At 41.9% G+C, this 24,046-nt stretch overlaps 1 protein-coding gene across 2 annotated transcripts in view; it reads right to left on the bottom strand.

Moving 5' to 3' along the window:
* Positions 1-1,939: 1,939 nt before the first annotated feature.
* tiparp (TCDD-inducible poly(ADP-ribose) polymerase) overlaps positions 1,940-24,046 on the bottom strand; it is a 45,561-nt gene continuing 23,454 nt past the window's right edge. Inside the window, exons 1-7 of one of the 2 annotated variants that reach the window (XM_058634921.1) lie at positions 21,290-21,598; positions 19,011-20,045; positions 9,880-10,069; positions 9,278-9,465; positions 5,809-6,111; positions 4,218-4,475; positions 1,940-3,355 (exon numbers count right to left, since the gene is read on the bottom strand). In XM_058634921.1, coding sequence (XP_058490904.1) covers positions 3,166-3,355; positions 4,218-4,475; positions 5,809-6,111; positions 9,278-9,465; positions 9,880-10,069; positions 19,011-20,020 — 2,139 coding nt within the window. In that variant the 5' untranslated portion in view covers positions 20,021-20,045; positions 21,290-21,598 and the 3' untranslated portion in view covers positions 1,940-3,165. Of the gene's footprint in view, positions 3,356-4,217; positions 4,476-5,808; positions 6,112-9,277; positions 9,466-9,879; positions 10,070-19,010; positions 20,046-21,289; positions 21,599-24,046 lie in introns of those variants that run through there. The other variant, XM_058634922.1, reaches the window with a different exon arrangement.

Here is a 24,046-nt window from a genome sequence, read left to right as displayed (position 1 = left end):
TGTGCACCAGCAGCAATTCCTGGAGGGCAGTCAGGCAAATAAACCCGACCAGTGCCCGCTGCATGACTCACAGACACAGAGAGACACAGAGACAGAGAGAGAGAGCGAGCGAAGAGAATGGAATCATTAAGATGAGAGGGCAAATGATTTTTGGTTGTTTGAACTAATGAGAGGGGGTCGATGGAAACAGGAGATTAAAGAAATGTGGAAAGAGAAAGAGTGCACTCTCTGTAACAGAGATAAAGAGGAGGAAAGAGAGAGTGAGAGAGAGAGAGAGAGAGAGAGGGGGGCAAACAGAGGGCAACCTATGTGATCTTGCATGCACACGAGAAGAGCAGACAGGCACGCAGCTCGGTGAGGAGGCACGAAGAGAGCAAACTAACTCCTCCTCCCCCTCCCTCCTCTCTTGTTGTCGCCCTCCCCATCCCCGCTGCCAAAAAGTGAGCCGTCCGTGACATGTTGACCCCGAGCACAGAGAAGGCCCAAAGGAGACAGAGAGCTGCACATGAGGATAAAACTTACTCATGTATATGAACTTTGTAATTATGAATATTATTGACGTGTGTTTTTTTACCACTTTGTGAAGCCAAAGGCATATTTCAACCTTTGTGGTAAATAAAGATTATTAGTGTTATTATTATTATTATTATTACATGTTTCTACAGCAGACTGAGCAGACAAACAAGTCAGAGCGAGTGTTTCACATTTTTTAAGCGAAAGCTTTCAGTGCAAATGAAGAAATGTGAAATTGTTTCTGGTCTATTCCTCGGATTATAACAATCTGCTTTATTAATGTTAAATACCACAAATTCTTACACAGTGTGACTTAAAGTGGTTCATGGCTGAAGCCTTAAAGTTACAATGTGAAAAAATGTAGCAACATTTATTGGTGAAGTTACAGTTGACCCTTCCCTTCCAAGTGTGTTTAAGCATAGTGTTTAAACTCAAAAGATGCTTATTTCGTCCATTATGGGCTATTGTTAAAACATAGTGGCCCAAAATGGCTGCCACTATAGACCTGCCACGGCCCCTGCTATGACTATATAAGGTTTAGGTCAAATAAAATAAAATCAGGTGATTGCATTGTAAAAAAAAAAATTGTATAATTACAATATGGAACTTTAATAAATAGGTATAAATCTGCTGCTGTAACCTTCGAAAAGGAATGCAAGAAAGTTTATTTACCAAAGTCACAAATGCAGTAATTTTAGTACTGAGGTCACAACCTTGGTTGCAGCTGTGGCCCTGGAAACAAATAAAACCGGCAAATGAAAACAAGCCTGGGAGAGAAAGGAAAGCAAGATAAAGGGATTGAGCAGAGACAGACAACAGATGAAGTGAAAGATACAGCAGGAGGGACAAGTTTGTCTGAGAAAGGAGAGCTGAATGAGCTCCACCAGCCTCCCTCTGGACCACATTAGACATGGCACTCATGGATTCACTCCTGGGGGGTTGTTGGGGGGGTGGGTCAGGGTGGCATACTGAGGGAGGGTGGAGCATGGGTGACTTCTTTCCTGAATTGTAAAACAATCTAAGTTATAACAACAGCACCACATATTTCAGGGCTCAGGAGTTCTCATTCATCATACTGTCACAGTCATACCTGTAAAGTGAAGGTATGTTGTTTTTAAAATAATCTACTTCCTGGTGTGGTTTATCATACATCAATAATAATCAACCCATGACAACAATGTGACGAGTTCATTTTGAAGGATTTGACATAACATGGTTATTTCATTTTGTTTAGATGGTAATCAGACACTTATTAGTGACTGATTTTTACACTTTACGTTGTCTTAATTAAAAGTATTTATTTTATTTTTATTTTTTTTATTATGCCCATTTTGCAGTGACCCCTTTTTTTCCCCATCACAGGAATACGAGGCTTAGAAAACAAACACCAAACAAACCTGAACAAAAATAAATCACAGAGAACTCATTTTCTCTTTAAGTTTTTTTTATTTTATTTAATCAATGTTACATTAAACTAACATAAATAAACATTTTTATGAACAAAAGGCACACAGTTCAAATATAAACAGAGAACGTCTGTACAGTTTGTCTCAGTAAAACATGTCTACTGTCTCCAAGTCAGAGAACAGTCCAAGAGAGATGAGTTTCAACTACGGCTTTGCTGACAAAAAATGCTAAAAGTGCTGCAGCTGTAGCATCATCCGAGTCTCAGCGGGGGGCGGGGGGGGGATGAAAGTGGTGAAGACCAAAAATGCCAACCTGGAACAGCACTTGTTCACTGTGAAACCTCTGCCTGGAGGTTTAGGATTAGTGAAAGTCCGTTTTGGAAAAGTCCAGCTGAAACTCATGTCCGTTTGTCTGCTTGAAGAGGCCACAAGATCCATGTCCACTAAATTAAAAGATTCAAACACGCAGCACATACACTTGTAAAAACATACGGGCCGGAGGCTGGGTAAACATGTACTATGTTTTTTTCCGTTTTTTTTTTTTATTAAATGGGGTGGGGGGGGGGTCAGTGTTGCATTGGTGTTTCTATGAAAAGCCACTGACCGGTTTCTGCTTCCTCAAAATAATATTAACAGCCAGCTGCTCGTTCACAGTCCTGGCGAGATTCTAACCGTCTATCACGGCTCCTGTCCTGATGGTGGAGTTCATGTACAGTCATACAACTAAGTCAAAAACGCTAAGAGGACTAGCTTTGTTTTTTGTTTTTTTTCCTGCATCAGCTCCAAAGTAATAAGATAGCTTGAATCCTTTTTTGTCGGATGACCATCACAAGCAGATAATGACGTGTGGTATTAAAATCCGCTCCCAAGTGTTTCGGCTGTTGTGATTTCTCATCTACTTCTTAACGCTGGATAAAACAGGTGCCGTCCTTTGCTTGTCCAGTTTTGTCTCCTTGTGCCTCACTGCAGTCTAGTCTAGTTGGATCCAGTTGGCTACAGACCAGGACCACTGGATATTTGCAAATATGTCATAGCTTTTGTTTCATCTGCAGCAGCTGGGACACAATTAGGGCTAAAAAGATGATTCAAATAGAATTGGTTCAAGCAACAGTACACTAAATTTAAGCTCTGTAATGATCCTTTTCCTCTTAAGTGGCAAACTCCGCCGATCTAAAACCTTAACAGACTAAAGCAAACTATGAACAGTTATTTGCAAATACACACAGATCCAGGTCTGATCCAGGGGTTAGACGGCTACAGTGCTGGGTACCTCCTCATAGTGGATGATAAAGTAAGGGTAACTCTGGTCGTCATTGAAGATGACATAAATCTGAGGGTCCATCCAGTTGTCCACACAGGAGTCATAAAGGTCACTGGAGGCGTCGCGCGGGTTGATTGGTGGAGGCCGTCGCATGGAGGGATTTCCTACCGTAAACCTGTGGAGACGCAACGGAGGAAAAAATGAGCCATGTTTAGTTGTGCGGTTATTATAGTGTGGCAATCTTTCATGAGGAAAAATGACTCGCACAGTTTCCCCATTCACTTCTGCAAGACTGCAGTTACAGAGGAATCATTTATCAACTAATGTCTGCTGCTCTGCTGTGTGCGTTTTGGGGCACCTTAAATAATATACACATAAATATATGTATTGCAAGTATATGAAATGACCATTTTTACCAGTTTTTCTCTCTTAAATATTCAGTAATCCATCAACCTTTTTTTATGGTTTTTATTCCTCTAGGATCATACATTAACCACATTAAAATAATTGTTGTTGTATACCACAGAAAAAGCTGGGGATGTACATAGGGTTTAGCCAAATCTGCTGTTTTGCATGCGTGGCCTTAGATGCGATTGTGAAGGCATGACGTACGTAGACAGCATAACGTATTGAAAACAATGTCAGGATTTCAATGATCCAAATGATAACTACAATGTGTTGTCGGTATTTAAAACATACCATCTATTGGCCTATAGTTCAATAAGAGGTGGTGCCACAAGGGAGTAACTATTTTTAAACGACATGAAACTCACTAAGTTCCAGCGAGCAAACATGCTAATAACAACTTTAAAGACGGGCATAAAAATTGTTACATCAAAAAACTAATACCTGTGGTTAGAATTTATTTACATTGTTATGTTTGAAATCAAGAGCAGGAATCTAGTCCAAATACTGTCATATAACATTTTTGTATCATATTTTTCATACTGTAATGAAGTTGTAGGTAGTGAGAGAAATTAACAAAATGCAATAAATAAATCCCATCCATAATCGTTAATGACAGCACCAACACACACCTGCCAGTGAGGACTTTGGCCAGGAACATGCAGTGGACACCTTTGGACGAGCGCTTGGAGAAGTTGTGAGAGTAGACAGCCTTGCGGGCAAAGTAGGAGCCCTGACCAAACATCGTCGCATGTTTGCCGCAGACTCGCGGGTCAAAGTTGTGCTTGCAGATCCCCTCCACCACGTCTGTCGAGGTGCCGTGGAAGAGGTGGCGCTCGCACAGCAGCCGGTCCATCTCCGACATACGCCGGGACATGTACTCCTTCTTTCTGTTAAAACAGCGAGAGAGAGGTTGAAGGTGAGATGGATTTGTCACTGAAATTAACAGATTAACAGACTGATGTAGAAAAACAAATAATCTCTCAGGTGATGCATTTAAAACGATGTGATCACTTCACTAACTTATTCCAATAGAAGAACATTGGGACTAATCCATTTCTTTAGCAACACACGCACACACAAACACACACCAACACACACACAGAGCTTGTTTGATGTGAGCGGATCAATCAGGCATGTGCAGGCGAAAGCATTTTAAGCCAGACAGGCTGTGACCCAGGCCTGACCTTCTTTGTCCCTGCAGCCTGTGACCTGACACAGACTGACACTGCATGCATCTAAGCATGCGCACACACACACACACACACACACACACACAAACACACACACACACACACAACCCATATCCAATTTTAGGATGAAGCCGATCAACTTCCCTTGGCATCAACAGCCTACAATTCACTTGCCATTACACACACACACACAGACAGACACACAGACAGACACACAGACACACATGCAAATAAGCTGCCATGGTTTGTTTCCCTGTCATAATCTGAACACCGGAAGAGGAATTCATGTGACATTCAGAAGGGGCTTCACTTTGAGATGAACACACAAACACACAGTGAAACCGCGCCGTATCACGGAGTGTGAGAGAGCTTAAATGTCACAGCTGACAGGACCTCCCCTGCTCAAACACGGCGGTTAGCCCACTTGTTCGCGACAGGAACATCATCGTCACCAAACATCTCTCCATCTGCCTCGTTCACACACCACCGTGGAATCATTCTCACGAAGTGCCACACAGCTGGTCCCACTTGCCCTATTTTTCTCTGTTTCTTCTTCCTCTAACGTTGTCTTTATTAGGAAATGTTTTTATATTACTTTTAGGCCACATTTAACAATAGAAACCACAAATTAAACAATTAATACTTTATATGCCACAACTGCTAAGCAACAAACACAAGTGTAAAGAAAAGTGTCTCCAAGTGAGGCCACATCTCTTGACTTTTGAAGGCAAATCACGATCAAACCAAATAAAAATCCTGCATTTTACTACTCCAAAGTATGTGGTGATTATTTCAGCAACGCAATGTAATGTTAGGTCAAGTAAATACCCACAAATATGTTAAAATTCAGAAGCTACACCTCCTCCAAACATTGTTTAAGAGGAAAATGTAGGTGCAAAAGGAAAAAAAGGGAACTCAACAGTTCCAGTAACAATTATTGGAAATGGTTCATGGTTTGAGATTTCTCATAACAGCAACAAGGAAGTGCAAAAAGTCTACGTCATAAAAATGCTTCACAATCTCAGCTCACCTCTTATACTTCTCCCAGAGGAATGGGTTCTGCACACGCAGGATCTTGAGGATCCTGAATTTGGTTTCCGACACGGTCTTGTGGAAAAGGCTGTACACTGTGCGATAGCTGCGGTCTTCACGTGAAACTGGCACCTGCAGGAAGTCCTGGTTCGACATCATCGGCAACCACGTTTCTGGAAAAAGGCTTGGCGGGTTGGTGATGGTCGGTGAGAGGGGATGTGACACTGTTAGATCCATTGTTGAGGAGGACAAAGAGGTTGGAGAACAGGGGAGGGGAGATGGAGAGAGGCCACCCAGTGTCCTACAGGGAAAAGAAGGGACAAGGAATTAGATTAGGAACTGAATCTTCAATAATATTGATAATCCAGGTAATGTTTATGGTAATTCTCAAGGGGAGAAAAATCTAAATACTTCCTGCTTTGAGTTAGTCACATGTGAGGATTTACTGCTTTTGTCAGACAAAAACAGTCACACAGAGATGCCGATGAGGGCTCTGTGAATTCAACAATTCATCTTTTAAAAAAATCACTAGATTATTAAATAATGAAAATATTTCCTAATTGCAGCACTTGTCGTATGTTTACCCATGTTTTATTTTTTAATTAAAAAAAAAAGGCCGGGCTTTACAAGTCATAGCAGCCAATGTCAATATTTGATGACCTTTTTTTAGCTGGAATGCTTGGCCTTGTTTGTTCATTTAGTTACACACGTAAAAATAATATATTAACAAAATATTAGACGAATGAAAGAGACGATCATCTGCTACTTCATTCATGTTGAATTTAATTTGTGGATATGGCATTAGTGTCAGTGAACGCAGCATCCCAGGCTTGTTCCATTTATAGCACTGTCAGAAAAAAACAATAAAACCCATCTCTCCTCAATCTGTATAAGTTCTAAGGCCACATCGTGATTAAAAACAAAACCAATGCCTGCTGCAATAAACCGGTATGTCTGCTTTTCCAAAAATCATATCCCACCAACTGTCAACAATGACATGTTTGCACTGCGGAGTGGAGGGAGCACCTCCGCAGCAGCTAACAGCCGTCATCGACCAAACAAAACAGCAGGGCAGCGTGAAAATGAAACCAGACACCTAACAAGACAACAGGGAGGCAGAGTGAGGGAGAAGCAGGAACAAGAACGTGACAAGAAAAATAAAATTCCAAGTGAGGAGCTGTCATGGAAGTGACAACGAAAACTATTGTGTCTGGCATTTCAGCCAATAATAGTGGTTTGGCTGTCAAGTTATCACTCTCCAAGTGTAAATGCTATTAGCTCGATCAGCCACAAGAGAGTGTGGGAATGTGAGTGTGTGTGTGCGCATAAGAGATGAGTGTGACTCGGAGTCAGTGCGACAGTTCCTCCTCATCTCTTTCCTCTCCCTCATCCCGTCCGTCCTGTCTCAATCTCTTCCCGCAATCGATGTCTCTATTCCTCATGTGCTTTGAAAAGATCACAGACAGCCTGCTGCAGAAGAAGTGAGAAATGAAAAGGGACAGATAACAAGAGGCTGATGGAGTTGAGGGAGAAAAGAAGTGAAAAGGTGAAAGATTAGAACAGATAATAAAGGAGGGAGAGAGGGAGGAGATGGCTGAAAATAACATCAGGAGGGAGAGAGAGAGAGAGAGTGATGACAGAAGGAGAAGGAGAGGGAGCAAGGGAGAGTGCCAATCAAGCCGATGACCTCAACCTCTAATCCTAGTACAGATTGTTCCTGGTACACACACACAGTTTTTTTGTCACTTGCAAGGACACTAGTTGACTGAGTAAACTGGGTACTTTCCACAAAAAAAAATAAAAAATCAAGCCAACTAAGAAAAAATACTACAACATGATTATTATTACTTAGATGGCACAGGCCTTTAGCTTCCACAATGTGACTGCATAATCACATTTTTGTCTCACACACAAAGAAAAGCGCCAGGAGCAAATCCCTTGATCCAAATTCCAGCCCCTCACATTTAATTTTCACACTCCTTTCCTCCTCAGTTCCAGTACCCAGTCTGGAAACCATTTAGATTCCCCTCACTTCCTGTCACCATATACTTTATGTCACTCTCAAACTCACTGTCTCTTTCTCCAATGTTCCATTTCCTCCAGCTATTATCCCCCTCTCTGTTTTTTCTCTCCTATTGATTGCCTGGGACCTGCAGTGGCCAGCTTGTACTAGTTTGCTCTGTGTAGGACAAAGCCAGAGCAGCATGCTCTCCAAAGCAAGTAAATAAAAAAGGGCAAAAGGCATAACATGATCCTACCGTTTCTAATGTGATGACACTTGTTTCTGGAATATAACTACGGCAAGTACAGAGAGATTCTGAGAATAAGTAAGAATAATACTGATTTCGCTTCTGTTCCCTCTCCCCTCTTTGTGCATCTCCTATCCTCTGTCTCCTCTGTTCTCTATCGCCTCATTATCTCATTGTGTGCCCATCTGGTTCAAGCCTGCTTCCTTCTACTCACAGCGGCTCCTGTGTCCCAGTCACTCGGCTCAATTTGCCAAAAATGTGAGCTGTTAATATTTTCAAGTTCAGCTTGGAGTGTCAGTGCCACAGTCTTAATATGGTTTAAAGGTGGATGTGGTGTTCAGAGTCTTTTTGAGTATTCAGCCCTGAATACAACATGAGCATTGTGTACCGACCGTTGTGTACCGACCGTTGTGTACCTGCCTGTCTACAAACAGGAACTCTGCAAACTCACAGAACACAGAGAGCCACGAGAAGAGCCAAGAGTGTGTGTGTGTGTGTGTGAGTGAGTGTGATGCCAGACACTATGCAAAATTCGAGGACCTTGTTTGTGTAGTCCATGTACTGTAGCTTTATACTCTAAATACGAAATGTTCCCTAACAGGGTTGAGATCAGAGTGTAAAATGAACAGAGAGTACAAAAGGAAGTGACCTCTGTTTCTGCTACACTGCCTTATTATTAAGCAGCAACAATTGCAAACCATAACATTCATTGATGTTGTTAACTATTCTTTAAAGTAGGAAATAATTGGCTACTTCCAATTATCCAGCAGCTTTGACAATAGCTTTGATGTCAAACTCAAACTCTGCATCCATAACATCAAGCTAGGCCTCTATGAGTGCACACATGCACACACAGTCTTTCAATAGTGGTTTTACCTGGGACATTTAAAAAAGGTGATTAACACCATTCCCATTGCCACTGGTTGTTCAACCCTGTGGTGTTTTTTAACCCCTGTGTCATGTGCATGAATTGTTACAGCACAGATGTGCCGGATGATAAGTGATAATGTTATGATGGTTACTCTTTTGCTCAAATTGTTCAGTTAGATGACCTGATTGATGAAATAAATGATAATCACTCCGATTAAACACATTCCTACTGCCGAAAAACCTGTTTAAATACAGGAGTAAACATGTTTGTTGTCCAGTGAGAATAGAATAACAGTCAACAGAGAACATGGGTACTGGATAGTTTAAGTGTTAAATGTCTCGACTTACTGTAGGTGAGGTGTCAGCATTACAGAGGACATGAACATCGGCCTCTTCTTGATCTGACGTCTGAACCCGAAGATGGCATTCTGCTGGAAGCCCTCCTTGATATTGAGGATATACTGGTTCTGGAGTGTAATAAATCGCACCTCCTTAAGACCCCGCAAACTCGCCTCCTCGATGAGCTTCACCACCGGCTGTGGACGAGAAAAGGGGAAGAAGGAAAGAGAGAGAAAAAAATTAGACAAGTTTTAGCTGTTGTGCATTTTGACTTTAAAGCACTCAAGAGTTGAGGGAGGGAAATGTCAGATCAGATTAACTAAACACATTGGTGGTAATTAATGTCATGAGACAACCTAATACACATGCACAGAGTGAAATAGTCAATCTTGACTGATTTGGTGGAAAAAATTGCAATTAACAAAGGGCAGCAGTGTAAGGGGTATTCACAGTGAATGTGTGCGTGTGTGTCCAAATTGATCCCATCACAGTGGCTAGACAACTTGATTGGTATGGACAGAGTTAATGTGTCTGGCCTCAAGCTCACTGAGCCTACAGACACACACACACACAAACAAACACGCACGCATATACACAACTGAGTGGCTCACCTCAGAATATTCCCTCCAGCCAAAGTTGTCTCTGCAGTAGTACTTCCACACCGTGTGACAGCTGGGGATGGGATTTGGGTTTGTTGTGGAGGTGGGCATAGGACTGGAGGGAGTGGTCAGTCGTCTGACTCGGTCAAACTCCAGATCACACACTCGCATCACGCCAAAGTCGAGAGAAAACACTCTACCCCTGAAAGGCAAAAATACAAGGCCACTGTTAAAAAAAAGCCTCAGTCACAGAGAAGAGGAACAGTGCACAGTCAGTGAACATGTCGCTGTGGCATGGTGACCTTGCTGTTAAATGGTCAGAGTTTATATTTCCAACAGCAGCCATGCTGATGGGACCTTAATTTAAACCAAATGCCCTGGAGCAAGATGACCAAACCTCTAATTGCTTGTTCACTAATGCTCAGTCTGAGTCACACAGGACATGACTGCATCAGCTACATGACTTACTCTGTTCAAATCAAACCAGACAAACATGATAGAAACATTACACACACACACTGAAAACATATTTACACATTTTCCCTTTCGTTATTACAGCTTTTGTAAAACACTAAAACCCACCGCGAGTCTATCAATTTGCCTGCCGAGTCAAGTTTAAGTCTAAGTCTAAGTCTAAAAAAAGGTTTAGCTTGACCTCTTAGCTGAAACATGGTGGGTCATCATCCTATGCTTTTTGATTAAATGTGGAACCCACAGTATATTTTACCCTATCCAATTAACACACACAGACAATGTGGTACTGCACTAGCATCTGCTGAATAATGGAAACACATATTATCATATGCAACCTCGTGTAACCCCGGCTGTCTCCACAAATGTGATGAAAACCCATTGTGTGTGTGAGTGTGACTACATTACAGTCTTCCATAAGGCCTCTGGCAAACGCTTTCTGGGTCAGACGTACGATTCACATAAATGTGGGCATCATACAGTGGCACGCTTTGCCATGGACAGAGTCAGACCCAGACACATATGATGCATAACACATGCAAACTTAACATACACACATACGCGCACGCACACACACACACACACAGTTAGTTGCATGCGCTGATCTTTTCTCCAGGGAATGTGTGGAGTTTCAGTGTGTGTTTTGTAGATTTTTGCAAAGTCAATGAAATACTCAAAAATTTCAATTTTCACATTTTAAAACAACAATCACGATTTTATCTAAGACGATGAAAACGTGTACACTCGTGCATCCGGTTGATCATAAATAAAGCACAGAAGCAAATTGCAGAAGTTTGTCATCAGCAACATAAAAATGCTGAGGGAGCGAGAGTGTTAACCTGGTGATTTATTATTTCAAAAGGCATGTAGAAGTGAAACCCCATATTATAATAGGTATACACAGAATTTAAGTGTTCAGTTTCATCTAAGTGCAATTACTTGTGACTGAAATAACACACACACACACACAGTTTCACCCAGAATGATGATAGCGAGAGGTGTTGAGTCATCTTCCCATACAGATACTAATTATGTACACTACATTTACAGCTTTTGCTTCTGCTAAGTCATAGTTTGACTGCACTTCCGTAGGAGGAAGTGAAACAGGAGTTCAATCGCTGGGCACGTGCAGAAACAAAACAGTAACTGAAGAGTGAGTCACTGATTATCAGAACATTGCATTAACCGAAATAAAAATGCAAATCAATAAAGAGATGCTCTCATGCGTTCAAGTAACTTAAAGGTTAATTGAAAAGTAAACAGAGAAATCATTTAAATAGGTAGGAGAAATGGCAGCTGCAAAAAACGTCAGGCTTGTGGGATGTGAAATGTGTAGCACAAACAAATTAATTGAGAACAGTGCGTCTTTTAGTGCTGACTGCTCTCTTCAGTACACTTTGTTTTCTTAATTTTTTGTCTCACTTAGTTCTGAAACTGCTCTGCTCTGTTCCCCGTTTCACTGCTTCTTTCTGGCTCCACACACTTCACTGTTCTGTTCTGTTTTTTTCTGTCTGAACAAGAAACAGCAGTAAACACACCTGCATGTTGCGCTCTCTCTCCCTCAAGTACAGAACCGTTTCTGTACACAGTGGTATGTTATGATCACAAGAGCTTTCATGGCTGTGTGTGACCTACATAGTGTGCACACATGTATAAATAAGGTTTATTAGAAGGAATTTAAGTGGGAAAAAAATGACATTTAGAGCAAAACCTACTGCATTACTACTATATCTGTGTCTTTCACACACTCATATGGAGACAGGGCTCCAGTGGGGTCAGATATAGATTTTCAAAGGCTTACGCAGACTCCTTTCTTCTCCCCCTCTCCCAGCCTAGTTTGTGTCGGTCTAAAAATAAAATTCCACCAGTTAAATTAAGTGCACTGAGATTCGCAGCTTTCAAACTGAAGGCCAATCAAAACTTGGAATGAGGGCCAAGGCTTGCCCACTCTTTTGCAAGGTGCACACTTTGAAGCCCAAGCATAAAAATGTCAAGCTGCTCCACGCATGAATGTCAAATGAAAATGCAAATTCAAAGATCAAATTGTGAGAGGCATATTTGAATTTCACATTTGAATGTAAAACCCAATTGCTGATAATGAGAGGGGTGTTAGTATACACAAGGTGAAAGAAGAAAGCCCCCGGGCAAAGTACAAGGCAGTGAACATGCACCAACCAGATCTTGTTCTCGTGCCGCGTCGCTTCCAGGTGTGAATGTGTGGAACAGTACAGAATATGAGAGCAGGGTGTTGCTGGAACAAAAACGGGTGCAGCAAAAACATTTCCCTGAATAAATATAGGTTGAAAGAAGTAAGTGCTCGGTTAAATTTGTTCATAATTCCTCACACAAACACACACCTTCAAAATTTCTCACAGCTGTACACACAAGTACCCGCATACCAGCATCAGTCATGCTATTGTGAACGTCACAGACAAAAAAAAACATTACACAAGCACTCAATTACTCTCGTACGCACACACATGCATTCTTTCAACAGAGTCATGTACACACACGAAAACATCATACAGTCACACCTAGATAAGTAAGTCAGACAACCAAATCTGCTGACACAGGGTTTTACATACAAACACACACACACACACTTATCTTCATGTCATGGGTTGGCATTACGTGAACAGATCCAACATGATGACCCATTCAAGTTCCAGTTATGGATATAAATTGACTTAATTTGATTTTGTGTTTCAGTTTGAAAGGTTTTAAAAAACATGACATCAACCATACATGCACACAAATACACACATGCACCGAGTGAACAGGAAAAATTGTACACGTCTGTCTATTGCAGTTGTTTCTGTGTGTCTCTGTCTTCCTCTACATCCCATCGTGAGGGTCACAGCTCAGGTGTCCTCTCCTTTATATTTGTCTCTAGAAACTTTAACGCTCACACAAGTACTAAATCTGACAGAGAAGAAAATAAAGAGTTTAGCATTCAAATACATGGAAAAGGCTAGATGTAATAGAGTAGAAACAGAAAGAGGGAACAAAAGATATGGTATGAGTGCAACGGAAAACACACACGCATTTTCACATCTCTTTCATCTGATTGGGCCCTCGAGGGACAAACAAAGGAGGAAACAATGATACAGAGGCAGAGAAAAAAGGAATAAAATGGAAATGTGGAGGAAGAAAGATCCACAAAAGACATGAAAATATGAGGAAGAGATTGAGAGGGGAAAAATGAAAAGATGAAGGCAGACTGTGAGTAATATAAGGCAGAGAGACCCAGACCTTGGCCCACTGATTCATGGCATGGGCTGTCTGAAACATTATAATCAAATGTGCACGCACACGCACACGCACACGCACACGCACACACACACACACACACACACACACACACACACACACAAAATGAGAGTGAATGCATTGAGTCTTATTATCTGACACCCACCTCTATTCACACACAAACACAATCTCCACATGCAAACAAGCTCTCATAGACACAACCATCCTTGACATCCCCAGCAAAATGAGGTAACATGGAATCCCCCATGATAAACAGTAAAACACACACACACGCACACACACTTGCACTCACACACCTTGGTGTCAGGTCGCTCTGCCCTTGGTGCTCAGTGACTCTTTATGTCAGTTAATGACAAGCAAGGCTTTTATCACCTGGTCCACAAGAGTCTCTCTCTCTCTCACTCTTGTTCTCTGAAGCACACTCTCTCACACACACACACACACACACATACACACACGTAATGTGTAGGGCTGTAATCAACCAAATAAATTCTTGGTCGACTGAAGCCCTGCAATACATGTTTGTAGTGATATGCAAACTGTTGCTGACAAACTTTGCATTCAACTTTTTTATCGCCATCTATTTTTGTAAAATGCTGCCACACTGCTGATGTCTTTGACATGGATGTTAGAGGACTGACTGTAGCCTAAAATGAAACACTCAAAATTAAATAAAACCACCGACGTACTTTAATCTATCTGCCTCTTGTGGGTTGGGCTAATCCAAAATACTGAAAACAAGGGGGTGTTCTCTGAAAACACACTGTTACCTGTGGAACAAGGGTGCTCTGAAAACACCCAAATTAGCACTTAGTACATTCCTCCAGATGAAATCAAATTAACCAAAGACTGTATGAAATCAACACGGAAGACAGGCGACTTATCAGAATCTGAGTCGAACCAGAACGTATCGACTCATAAATCGGCCAGTCGACTGGGACTTTACAGCCCTAGTAATGTGTGCTTCATCATGGTTACACAAAGATCAGTAAGATGTTTTTGAAGTCTTAAAATTCCCGTGTTGTGCAGGTATTAGAGAAAATTGGTCAAATTATGAGCGGCGTGGTTGAGCTTTTGTGTAAATAACAAACACCACGTCAAACTCAACGGAATAAAAGTGCAGCTGTCTGGTCGTATTTCCTCTTTCACACAAAAACACACACTGGCTTCAGCACAGCATAAACCCGTTCACAAACAACTGGGCAGTGGAGGATTATCACAGTATAACTTTTAAAAGCGATGACTGTGACATTCCCCCTTACTGCTGAGCTCATGACCAAGGAGGATTAGCCAGACTTCCATTCCTGCATATCATATGGACAGGATTAACCTGTGCTATGGGATCATACACACATGGGAACAGCTCAGCACACAACACCCATATTTTCTTTTCTGTCCACTCCTTTTCTGCACACACACACACACACACACACACACACACACACATATATGTACACACGACAGGAAGCAAAACAGGTCTGTGTTGCCATACCGACAGAAGAGCTTGTTAAGTCATCTGCTGCTCTTTAAAACACTAACAATGTTATCATTGGCCGTGGTAACCATGGTGAAGCCTTCACCAAAAGTGTGTACTTGCATGCATGAAAAGGCAAGCTGGATCGCATCTCTTAAGAAAGTATCAAAAGAGCTCAAAGACACACACACACACACACCCTTTGAACACAAAGCTTTAAGTAACTGACCCAACTGACGACGAATAACTAGAACAGTGTTACTCGACAAACGTTCACAGACATTTCATCTCTCATTCCTCCACAGGCTGCTTGGCTCTCCAACACTCATATCTTTCCCAAGTTAACTCAGTATCAACATTTCTCTGAGATAAATCCGCTCATTTTTACTTGCACAAAAGGCAAGTCACAGTGAATGCCTGCCCTGACCGATGCACAGTGTCCACACGGAAATGAGTGTAGGTGAATATGTATCTTTTTTTTATCGAAACTACATTTTGGGAGCCCTGAAATGGTCATTTTTGAAAATGGATCCTAGCCCCTGTGATTTCATGCAGACAACAAATACACTACTGTGGGAAAACGATGTCCTTTTATGTTTGGCAGTGTTACCAAATACTTTCAATAAAAAGTATATAACAGCCTGAAAAGGTGCTAGATGGCACTAGAGTGACAAAGTGTTAAAGATTAAGAGTGAAATAAGGGGAGATGAAAACAAAAGCCATATTCACAGATAATATTTTTTCACTTGAATAAACAACACAGATTAGTGATGCACACAGTCAACTGCACTGCACATCCACAGCTTGTTCTTGTCACTGCGTGTTCACAGTGTTTCTCTCTGTGTGTCTACAGTAAGACTCTCCACTCTCCACCCTCAATGAATGGAGCAAGTGGAAGCTCACGTGTGCTGCAGAACTGGCTTTTTCTTAATTTCCTTCTAGGAAAGTAGTTCAGGTTATACAAGAAAGAAAAAAAGTCCCTTGGGTCTGAAAAGTCGCTAATTATAGCGACAGTCACCACTTGTCAACACTGTTGTTTGGTCCGTTTTGCTTTATGATAACTTTTGTTTTCCTGCCTTGTTAATTAAACTTTAAATCTCTGTTTTCCCTGACTTTGTTCGTTCCGTCAGTTTCAGTGAGTGTATAAATTGTAGCAATAGGGTTAGCCATGCCATTCTCGCGGGAAATTATTTTGTTTATGTGTGGACCCTTTAAACAGGGCAATAATACAAGAAATTAATTCATTAAAACGAGGAGTCAGCCTTTATGTACTAAGGACAAACAAAACTCAAAAACCTACAAACCTGTTGTGCGCCATTTGCCAGTGAAATCATGCATTACAGGAATGAAAGGGTTTTACATCATGCCAAATGTTTTTACGCTACGTTCTTACTCTACCCTCCTAAAACAGACAAACCTGTTTTTAGTTTCTACGTGGGCCATTTGAACAGGTCAAAAAATGCACCTCAGAAGATATAACTGGGAAGTTTATGTTAAATAATTGGTATGTTTAATTATAGCTATGATGAGAATGGACAAATACAGATCTTACAAGTATGTTTAAAATGGGATGGCAGTGTCTGGAACAGTATAAAACGAAAAATTAAGTCTGTGATTGTCCACATTTGAACAAACTATTAAAAATGCCTCGCAAATTAATTTCTATAACAAACTGAAGATTATTCAAATATATCATTTGAACGCTTGTGAGCTCATTAAACCATTAACTAAAAATATGTTATAAAAATGCACAAAGCACTTTATGAAACATATGAAAAGTACATTTTCTCATTTTCTTCAATAATTACAACTATTGGGGAGTTTCTAGTTTCTACTTGAGTTTCAGTCAAGTGAGCCAGATGGTCCTGTCTGACTGTAAGAGAGTGTGACACCCTCAAAAGGCCTCTGAAGAATCTGGGTTGACACCACCAGGTGCGTATCCTGTTTGCGGGGCAGTATGCACTTTGCAAAGAGTTTTAGCTCAAAACATGAGTCAACAAGTCAAACACTGAGATGCATGCAAATCTTTTGTACACACAGGAAACCTCTGTAGGGTCCACACCGAAGTAAACAAAAGACACACATGGCTATTCAAAGGTCTCAGTAGCTCATAAAGGGTATGCTGGGGTGATTGAGGGTGTGTATGTGGTCAGTAGATAAAATAGCATGATGCCGTCTCACGTTAGCAGGGACTGTGCTTTCAACACAACTCTGACATTAATGTGACTGAAAAGAGCTCAAATAATTTGATGATATGAACAGTTCAATAATACATTTTACAATTTAGTTGCCCTTTGGACTTGTCTACACCTTCATCAAACAGTGATTAGCCTTCCTTTTTTTGTTATTCTGGGACAAATAGGGTGGTTAATAATGTTGGCTTTCTGTGAATGCAAATGTTTCTAAATCCAAAAAGTAAACTAATTAAAATATAATGTTATGAGCCAGTTTATTTTAGTTGCTTTGCTTGAACCCAAGTGAGAGAAAAGATTGATAATCTGGGTTTGGGTTAGAATCATTGTAGGTTTACGAATAAATAACCATTCATTAACAAAACTGAGCATAACTGGGGGTTCAGATATGTGGGGATATACTGCAAATGTGATAAACTGAAGAAAAGATGAGGAACATCTGCTTGGAAAACAAGAACCATGTCAATGTACTCATTGTGTGTGAATGTGCCTGCATGCAGTACAGTTTCACAGGAAGCAGAGCATGCTCCTTTATGTCACCAAACTAGGGCTTGCCAAGTGTTTGCATGTGTGTGTATCTATGTGTGTGTGTGACAGAGTGAAAGAGAGGTTTATCTCTGTCTGCTCAGAGGCGTGCGTGTGAGCAACGCAAGCCACTGAGCTTCTCTGTGCAGCCGATTCGTGCGAGCGCCTGCATGCCAAGCTGTGTGTGCGTGTGTGTGTTTGAGTATACAAGGTGGTGTGCGAGTCAATGACCGAGGGAAGGAGAGAAGCTGCCAAGTGCGCCTGTGTCAGTGACCGCACAAGGCAACCAAGGGTCATGGAAGTTCACAGCTTTCTGAAATTAGTGCTGTAAATTCGGGGTTTGGACTGAGCTCCAGCCACTCACAGTGCTTCAATTGGGAGAAGGTAAATACAGGAAATAGATAACCAATATCAGGGCAGGGGTGATGGAGTGCTGTGCCTCCAACAAGGGCATGATAGCTGATATGGAAGTTCAAATAACGTGACACATGTAAGGGTACATATTAACACGAAGACATGTGAATGCCAAACACAAACCCACGCACAAATATAAAAGCACTAATCCACACTTCCAAACACGCATTAACGAACTACATTTATACTGGAGTCGTTACAGTTACACTTAGATATGTGTGTTCACTTGGCCACAGTCCATTAGCCACACATGTACACAGAGCAGCTGTAGAGTAAAAGCTTTCAATTTGTTTCCAGTGGTGAAACCAAAGTGGAAGTTCGAGCTAAGGGTCTACTGTTTCCAACACACCGAAGCAGAAGTGACTTATCATTCACAGACGGCCTATCAGCTTACTGCACCATTGTTGCCATGTCACACAAGTACCTATCAATTTACCACACAGCCGCGTTTTTTAGCAGAGCTTATGCTATAAAAATGTACTGGCACTGCCCTACTTTTCAGCTTCTAAGAAGTAAAATTTTAAAACCAGGAAGTACTGGGAGAAACACCTTCATGTTCCTGCACAGAGTAAATAGAAGGAGACAGATGCCCCCTTCACAATAGCATGACTTGTAGTTTCACTTCCTATTTGGAACCCCCTGACACACAAACACATATCAAAATCAAAAAACAGAAGACAGAATCACACTGTGAGGGAACTGCTTCCCCTCACAGTGTGATTCTGGGTGGCACAGTACACAGCATTTTATTTAAAAAAAGCTGCAGGTAGCAGTAAACACTGCAGTGGGATACTTACTGAAACTTGAGCCTGACTTGGTCATTGTCAGGGTTGCAGTAAAGTCTCTCCAGCTGTTCTTGGGAGTCATCTGCTACACTTTGCCACGTCTGACTACTGGTCCTGTGGATCTGCCAGTGGTAGGGTAAGACAGTGTGGTGGTGGGCACAGTCATTGCCATAAACACACTGTCCTTGTAGGAAATCCACACAAATGTCCACCAAGTCAGACTGGTGTGTGTGATACTGGAGCTGAGTGAGCAGCTCAAAAACCAGGTCTAGGGAGGCCTCTTCACTTTTATCCTGAAATAGCACTCCTTTGTCAGGCTGGAGGAGGAGGGGAAGGGAGTCCTGGTCTCCAGTGCACTCTTTGACTGCAAGGTTTTTAGCCCCGGAGGTTAAGAGGTCATTTCTTTTGATGGGCCCCTCCTGGTGAGGAGCCTGGGGTGCAACAATAGGAGGTATATCCATGCCTGGGGGCTTTATTGTCTTCCCAGCCGCCCTGAGGGCAGGTTTCAGCTGAAAGCAACGGCTGTCAGGGGTCGAGTCGGTGATCTTGGGTCGCTCCCCTCGCTCAGTCTCCTCTAGCTCTGCAGTAGTATCAGCTATTTCTACATCACTGTCCCGGGCCATCAACCCTGTTACTCCAGCAGCAGCTGTGGCATTGTCAGCAGCTCCCGAGTCTTTTAGACACACCTGACCTATGCGGTTCTGCTTCACCACAGCTGCTGCACACAAGTTTACTGGAGTCCGACTCGGCTGGTTCCGGGGAACAAAAACCCCATACTCAGACACCAGAGTGTCTGTGCTTAGTAAAGTGGTCAGTATAGGATCCTCCAGAGCACGGTGGAGACATTTGGCATCTAATTTCCGCTGCTTCTTCTTGAAATATGGTTTCACCAGAGGTATTTTGTCTGGGATCCCCACAATCTGCTGTTCCGTGAAACCCTCCCCTTCGTCCATCATATCTAGGGAGATGCCGGTTGGTACACCATCTGTGGCTTTCTGAAGAATGTGCAAAGTTTTATCCATGATCCTCTGCTACGCCCCAACAGTCCTATATAACCAGAAGGAGAGAAAAAAGAGAGAGGCAATCGTCAAATCTAACACCTAGGATTAGTTTCCAAGGTGAAATCACCATGGTGAATATATACAGTGATGATTAATAAGCCACTTGGATGAGCTGTTGTGCCATAAAAATAACTGTGAAAAATGGTCTTTCCTTTCCTGGGAAGGAAAACCATCGCCCCCTATACACTGAAATGAAACCTGTCTGACTAACACACCGCACTGCTGCCACGATGAGCCTGCAGATAGTCACAATGACACCACGATTTGGCAATAACACAATAACAACATGTATCTTAATATAATTTGGTTCTATATCAATATGACATAGGTTCAGTATAAAGAATAAGGTAAAACAAAAAGGAAAAACAGTTTAACAGGAGAGAAAGAAGTTTGATGAGTGTTTGTTGTTTTTTGGTCATAAAGAGGTTCAATTTAACAATTTTCAGAAAGGAGCAAGAAGTTTTATACTTAATTTACCGACATACTTTCGGGGTTCTGAATGGTTTGAAAGTGGTTAATAGCCTTATTAGGGTTATTATTACAGCAACAGCCTGCTACAGTGGCTCTGCTCTGGACGGCAGGACAGCAGGAGCGTTTTACGCAGCTTATTGCAGTCGCTAACTGAAGCGGAAAAAATATTACCAAACCCATCTGTGGAGAAGTGTGAGGGCACAGCCACCAGCCTCAGACTAATGATACGAAACTGAGAGCAAACATAACTGGACCCCTCTTTTTCGCTTTTTTAAAACCCTGCTGTCTTTCGTTGCTCTCTCTCTCGCTCTCTCTAACGTCATGCCTGCAATTACAGCTGCGTCTCCGAGCAGGAGCGATAACATCTCCACTCTAACAAAACCCCTCTCTCTCTCCCGGGACTGTATATTTTGATGACGGGAGTCCGATATGCGGTCGCTGTCGTCTACGTGCCGCTCACACACTGCTGCCCGAGCAAGTTTGCACGTAGGCTGCAGTCCGCACACGTACGCACACACACACTCACACAAACACACAAGGCACTGCGGCGGAGCAGCGACAAAAGAGAAGCGGAGCAAATCCGCCCGGAGCTTTATTTCACCGCAGCACCTCTCCTCGCTTTTCCTTTGATAACGCTTGTTTTACGCGCTTTTAAGGGCGCATTTACAACAGTGATGCAGCGGCGTGGCCATTAGTTTTAGAGATTTAGAAAAAGACGGAAAAACATTTATCCAGAAACCGATACGATAGATCCCATACCTGCACGATAAACTCCGCCCGTTTCCCCTGGTCTCGAGACTCTCTGCTGGGTAAAATCAAGTGCGTACATCGGTGTCCAGTCCGGGAATAAAGGCCTGGTAGTATCTATGTTAGGACTTGCACCGTAACGAAGTCCGGTCAGAGCCCCTCTGCTGCCGCCGCCACCACTCTCTCCGAATGCTCGGTCTTTACTTCATGCTGTTTACTCTGTGTCCTGTCCCTCTCTTTGTATCCGTGTGTCGGGAGAAAAGCGTAGACGAGCTCAGACCGACAAAGAGGGAAGCACTGCCGTGACGAGGGACAGAGAGAGAGAGAGACAGCCTTCCGGCTCCGCTCAGTCAGGCCCCGCCCCTTACTTAACCTGGTCAGAGGCGGGGCTCACTCGCCTCATACACGGAGAGAGGGAGAGAGGCTTCTGCTGGTGATCACAAGTAGCTGCATGGTGCATGGCCTACAGGGACTCCCTCCTCATTGTACCCCCACTTTAAGGTGGGTGGGAGATCATTGTCTGGACCATTTTTTTTACTGTATTGCTTAAAATTCTCTTCACAACTGATTGTAACAAATTAATGTTATTGTAATGCATTGACACAAAAATTTAAATTTAAACTCCCCCTCCCTCCTACACTCGTACCCCTCTTCGTGCACTTATCGCGCATGCTCAGAAGACAACGCCAGAGCGTATGCTAGCTTTCTAAATCCAATGCAGCAATGTTACGGCAGAAAAGCTTTGTTTGGTTGCAAACAAAAGACAGTTTTTGAGAAAGCTACTGCCAAGAAAAAGGCCGATGCAGTGCGAACCAAGACCAGAGTGAACATCATGCTGTGTTTGAACGGTGGTGACCACTGAGAGCCCAGAAAAGGCTGTAAAGTGATGACATGGTGGTCCTGTTTCTACTGGACCAGTAGGTTCACTTTATGTCTTTGTGACTATTTGTTGTTTTTCATCATCACGTTGTCAAATGAACAAATATCCCAAAAAAATGTAGCATCACCGAAAAGTACTGAAGTATGTACAAACAAACAAACACAAATGTAGCCTCCTCTAACAGTTTTTTCCAGGATCTCAAACCATGCCTTTAACACACTCTGGCACCAGCACGAAGAAAGTGAGGGGGCTTTTAAAATATTGAGGGGGATATGTAAAATATGTAAAACTGCAGAATCAGTTGTAATCTGAGTTACTGTTACATTTGTATGCAGTCTGTCCATTGTCCTCTCACCTCTAGTGTCAACAAAGCATTTTAGCTCAGAGAACTAACTGGTAGTTAGTTTTACCTCAGGAAAAAAAAACGACTAAGCAAATTGTTAGGAGCCCCTGGGCTATTAGTGATGTTGGGCCCCTAGTGCTCAGTCGTGTACACGGTCACTATAATTACAATGTGACAATATCCCAATAAATATCTTAATTTTATGTCAGTATAATTATTATATACTTATATTAGGTATGTTAAGTGCTTGAGTCAATGTACCAATTAACTTTTCTCCTCGTTCTGTGGCAAGAATCTGTTGTATAACAATAATATGTTGTCTTATATATACATTTTTCCATAGAACAAATGTGATAATTCAAATACTTAATTAAGTCTTGTTTGAATATGATTTCAATGACTTAAGCGTAACTCTTGTAATACTGTGAGAACAGTTGGATATTTTAACACAGGAGACTGAACACGAAACCTGCTGAGACAATCTAAAAAATGCACATATAGAGTGATTGAGTCATTTTAATTAACCTTCAGTTACTGGTTTCTTATTTTTCTGACTGTTCTGTGCAGCTGTCACATTTTCATAAGGGAGTGTAATGTTTACTGAGTCAGCTTCCCTCTCCTCCCTCCTTTACCAGAAGTCATTTTTAGGAACCTGTTGTGCTGCAGTTACTTAATGTGAAGTTTCAGTGTTTACAGATGAGCCCTCACACTTACTTCTTTATGACAAAGTTTTTCCTCTAAAGGCTAGGTATGTTAAAACAAAATGTGTCATGGTTTTTATGCATGTCATGTTATCACAGCTTACAAGAGTTTTCATTCCATGCAGTCAGTTTTTAAATGTCGGTGTGCTGTTATTCCCTTCAATGGAAACTAAAGACTGTTTTCTGTAACTAGTTTATAATCGGAAACCTACATCCTAATACGCAATCAATCATTTAAACCATTTATATTTAATAAGTTGTATCTGTGAGGATGAGCGATTACAGACAGATGAAACATTCAATCTTGTTCTTTTCCCCATTGTTCTCAGCAGTTAAATAACAGGAAATTAAAGTGACCCTCATTTCCCCCCCAGGAGTCACTATAGAGGAAACACTAAATTGAATATGCTATTCAAAAGATTAATTATCTATTAATAACCCTCTCCACAGTGTTCAAGCATGTGTGTCTTTTAACATCTGCCACTTTTAACCCCTGAACTTTGATGGCAAAGGTCACAAGGCCAAATGTGCCAGAGCTATTTACATGCAAAGCTCTTTACTCCACAACACCAACAAACCACCAATGGATCTCTGTGCTGTTTTTAATATTGTTTATGTTTTTCTACATGCAGGCCTCAAGCTGTGGTTGAAGAGGTTAGAGATTATCATAAATGAAATGTGCACCACCATATTCCAGACAAACACTGATGTCGTCAGAACAGTGAGTGTTAGTAATTGGGAAATTACAGGCTTGCAGTAGAAGACAGTGGAGAACTGACGTATATGGGAGTAATTGGCTGGTTGCATACCAACAGATCTCGAGCATTCCTCCTCAGCTGACATGC

This window comes from Solea solea, chromosome 7, assembly GCF_958295425.1.
Source record: "Solea solea chromosome 7, fSolSol10.1, whole genome shotgun sequence".
NCBI lineage: Eukaryota > Metazoa > Chordata > Actinopteri > Pleuronectiformes > Soleidae > Solea > Solea solea.
Note: the sequence above shows the minus strand (reverse complement) of the source record. Positions and strands in the feature narration are given on the sequence as shown.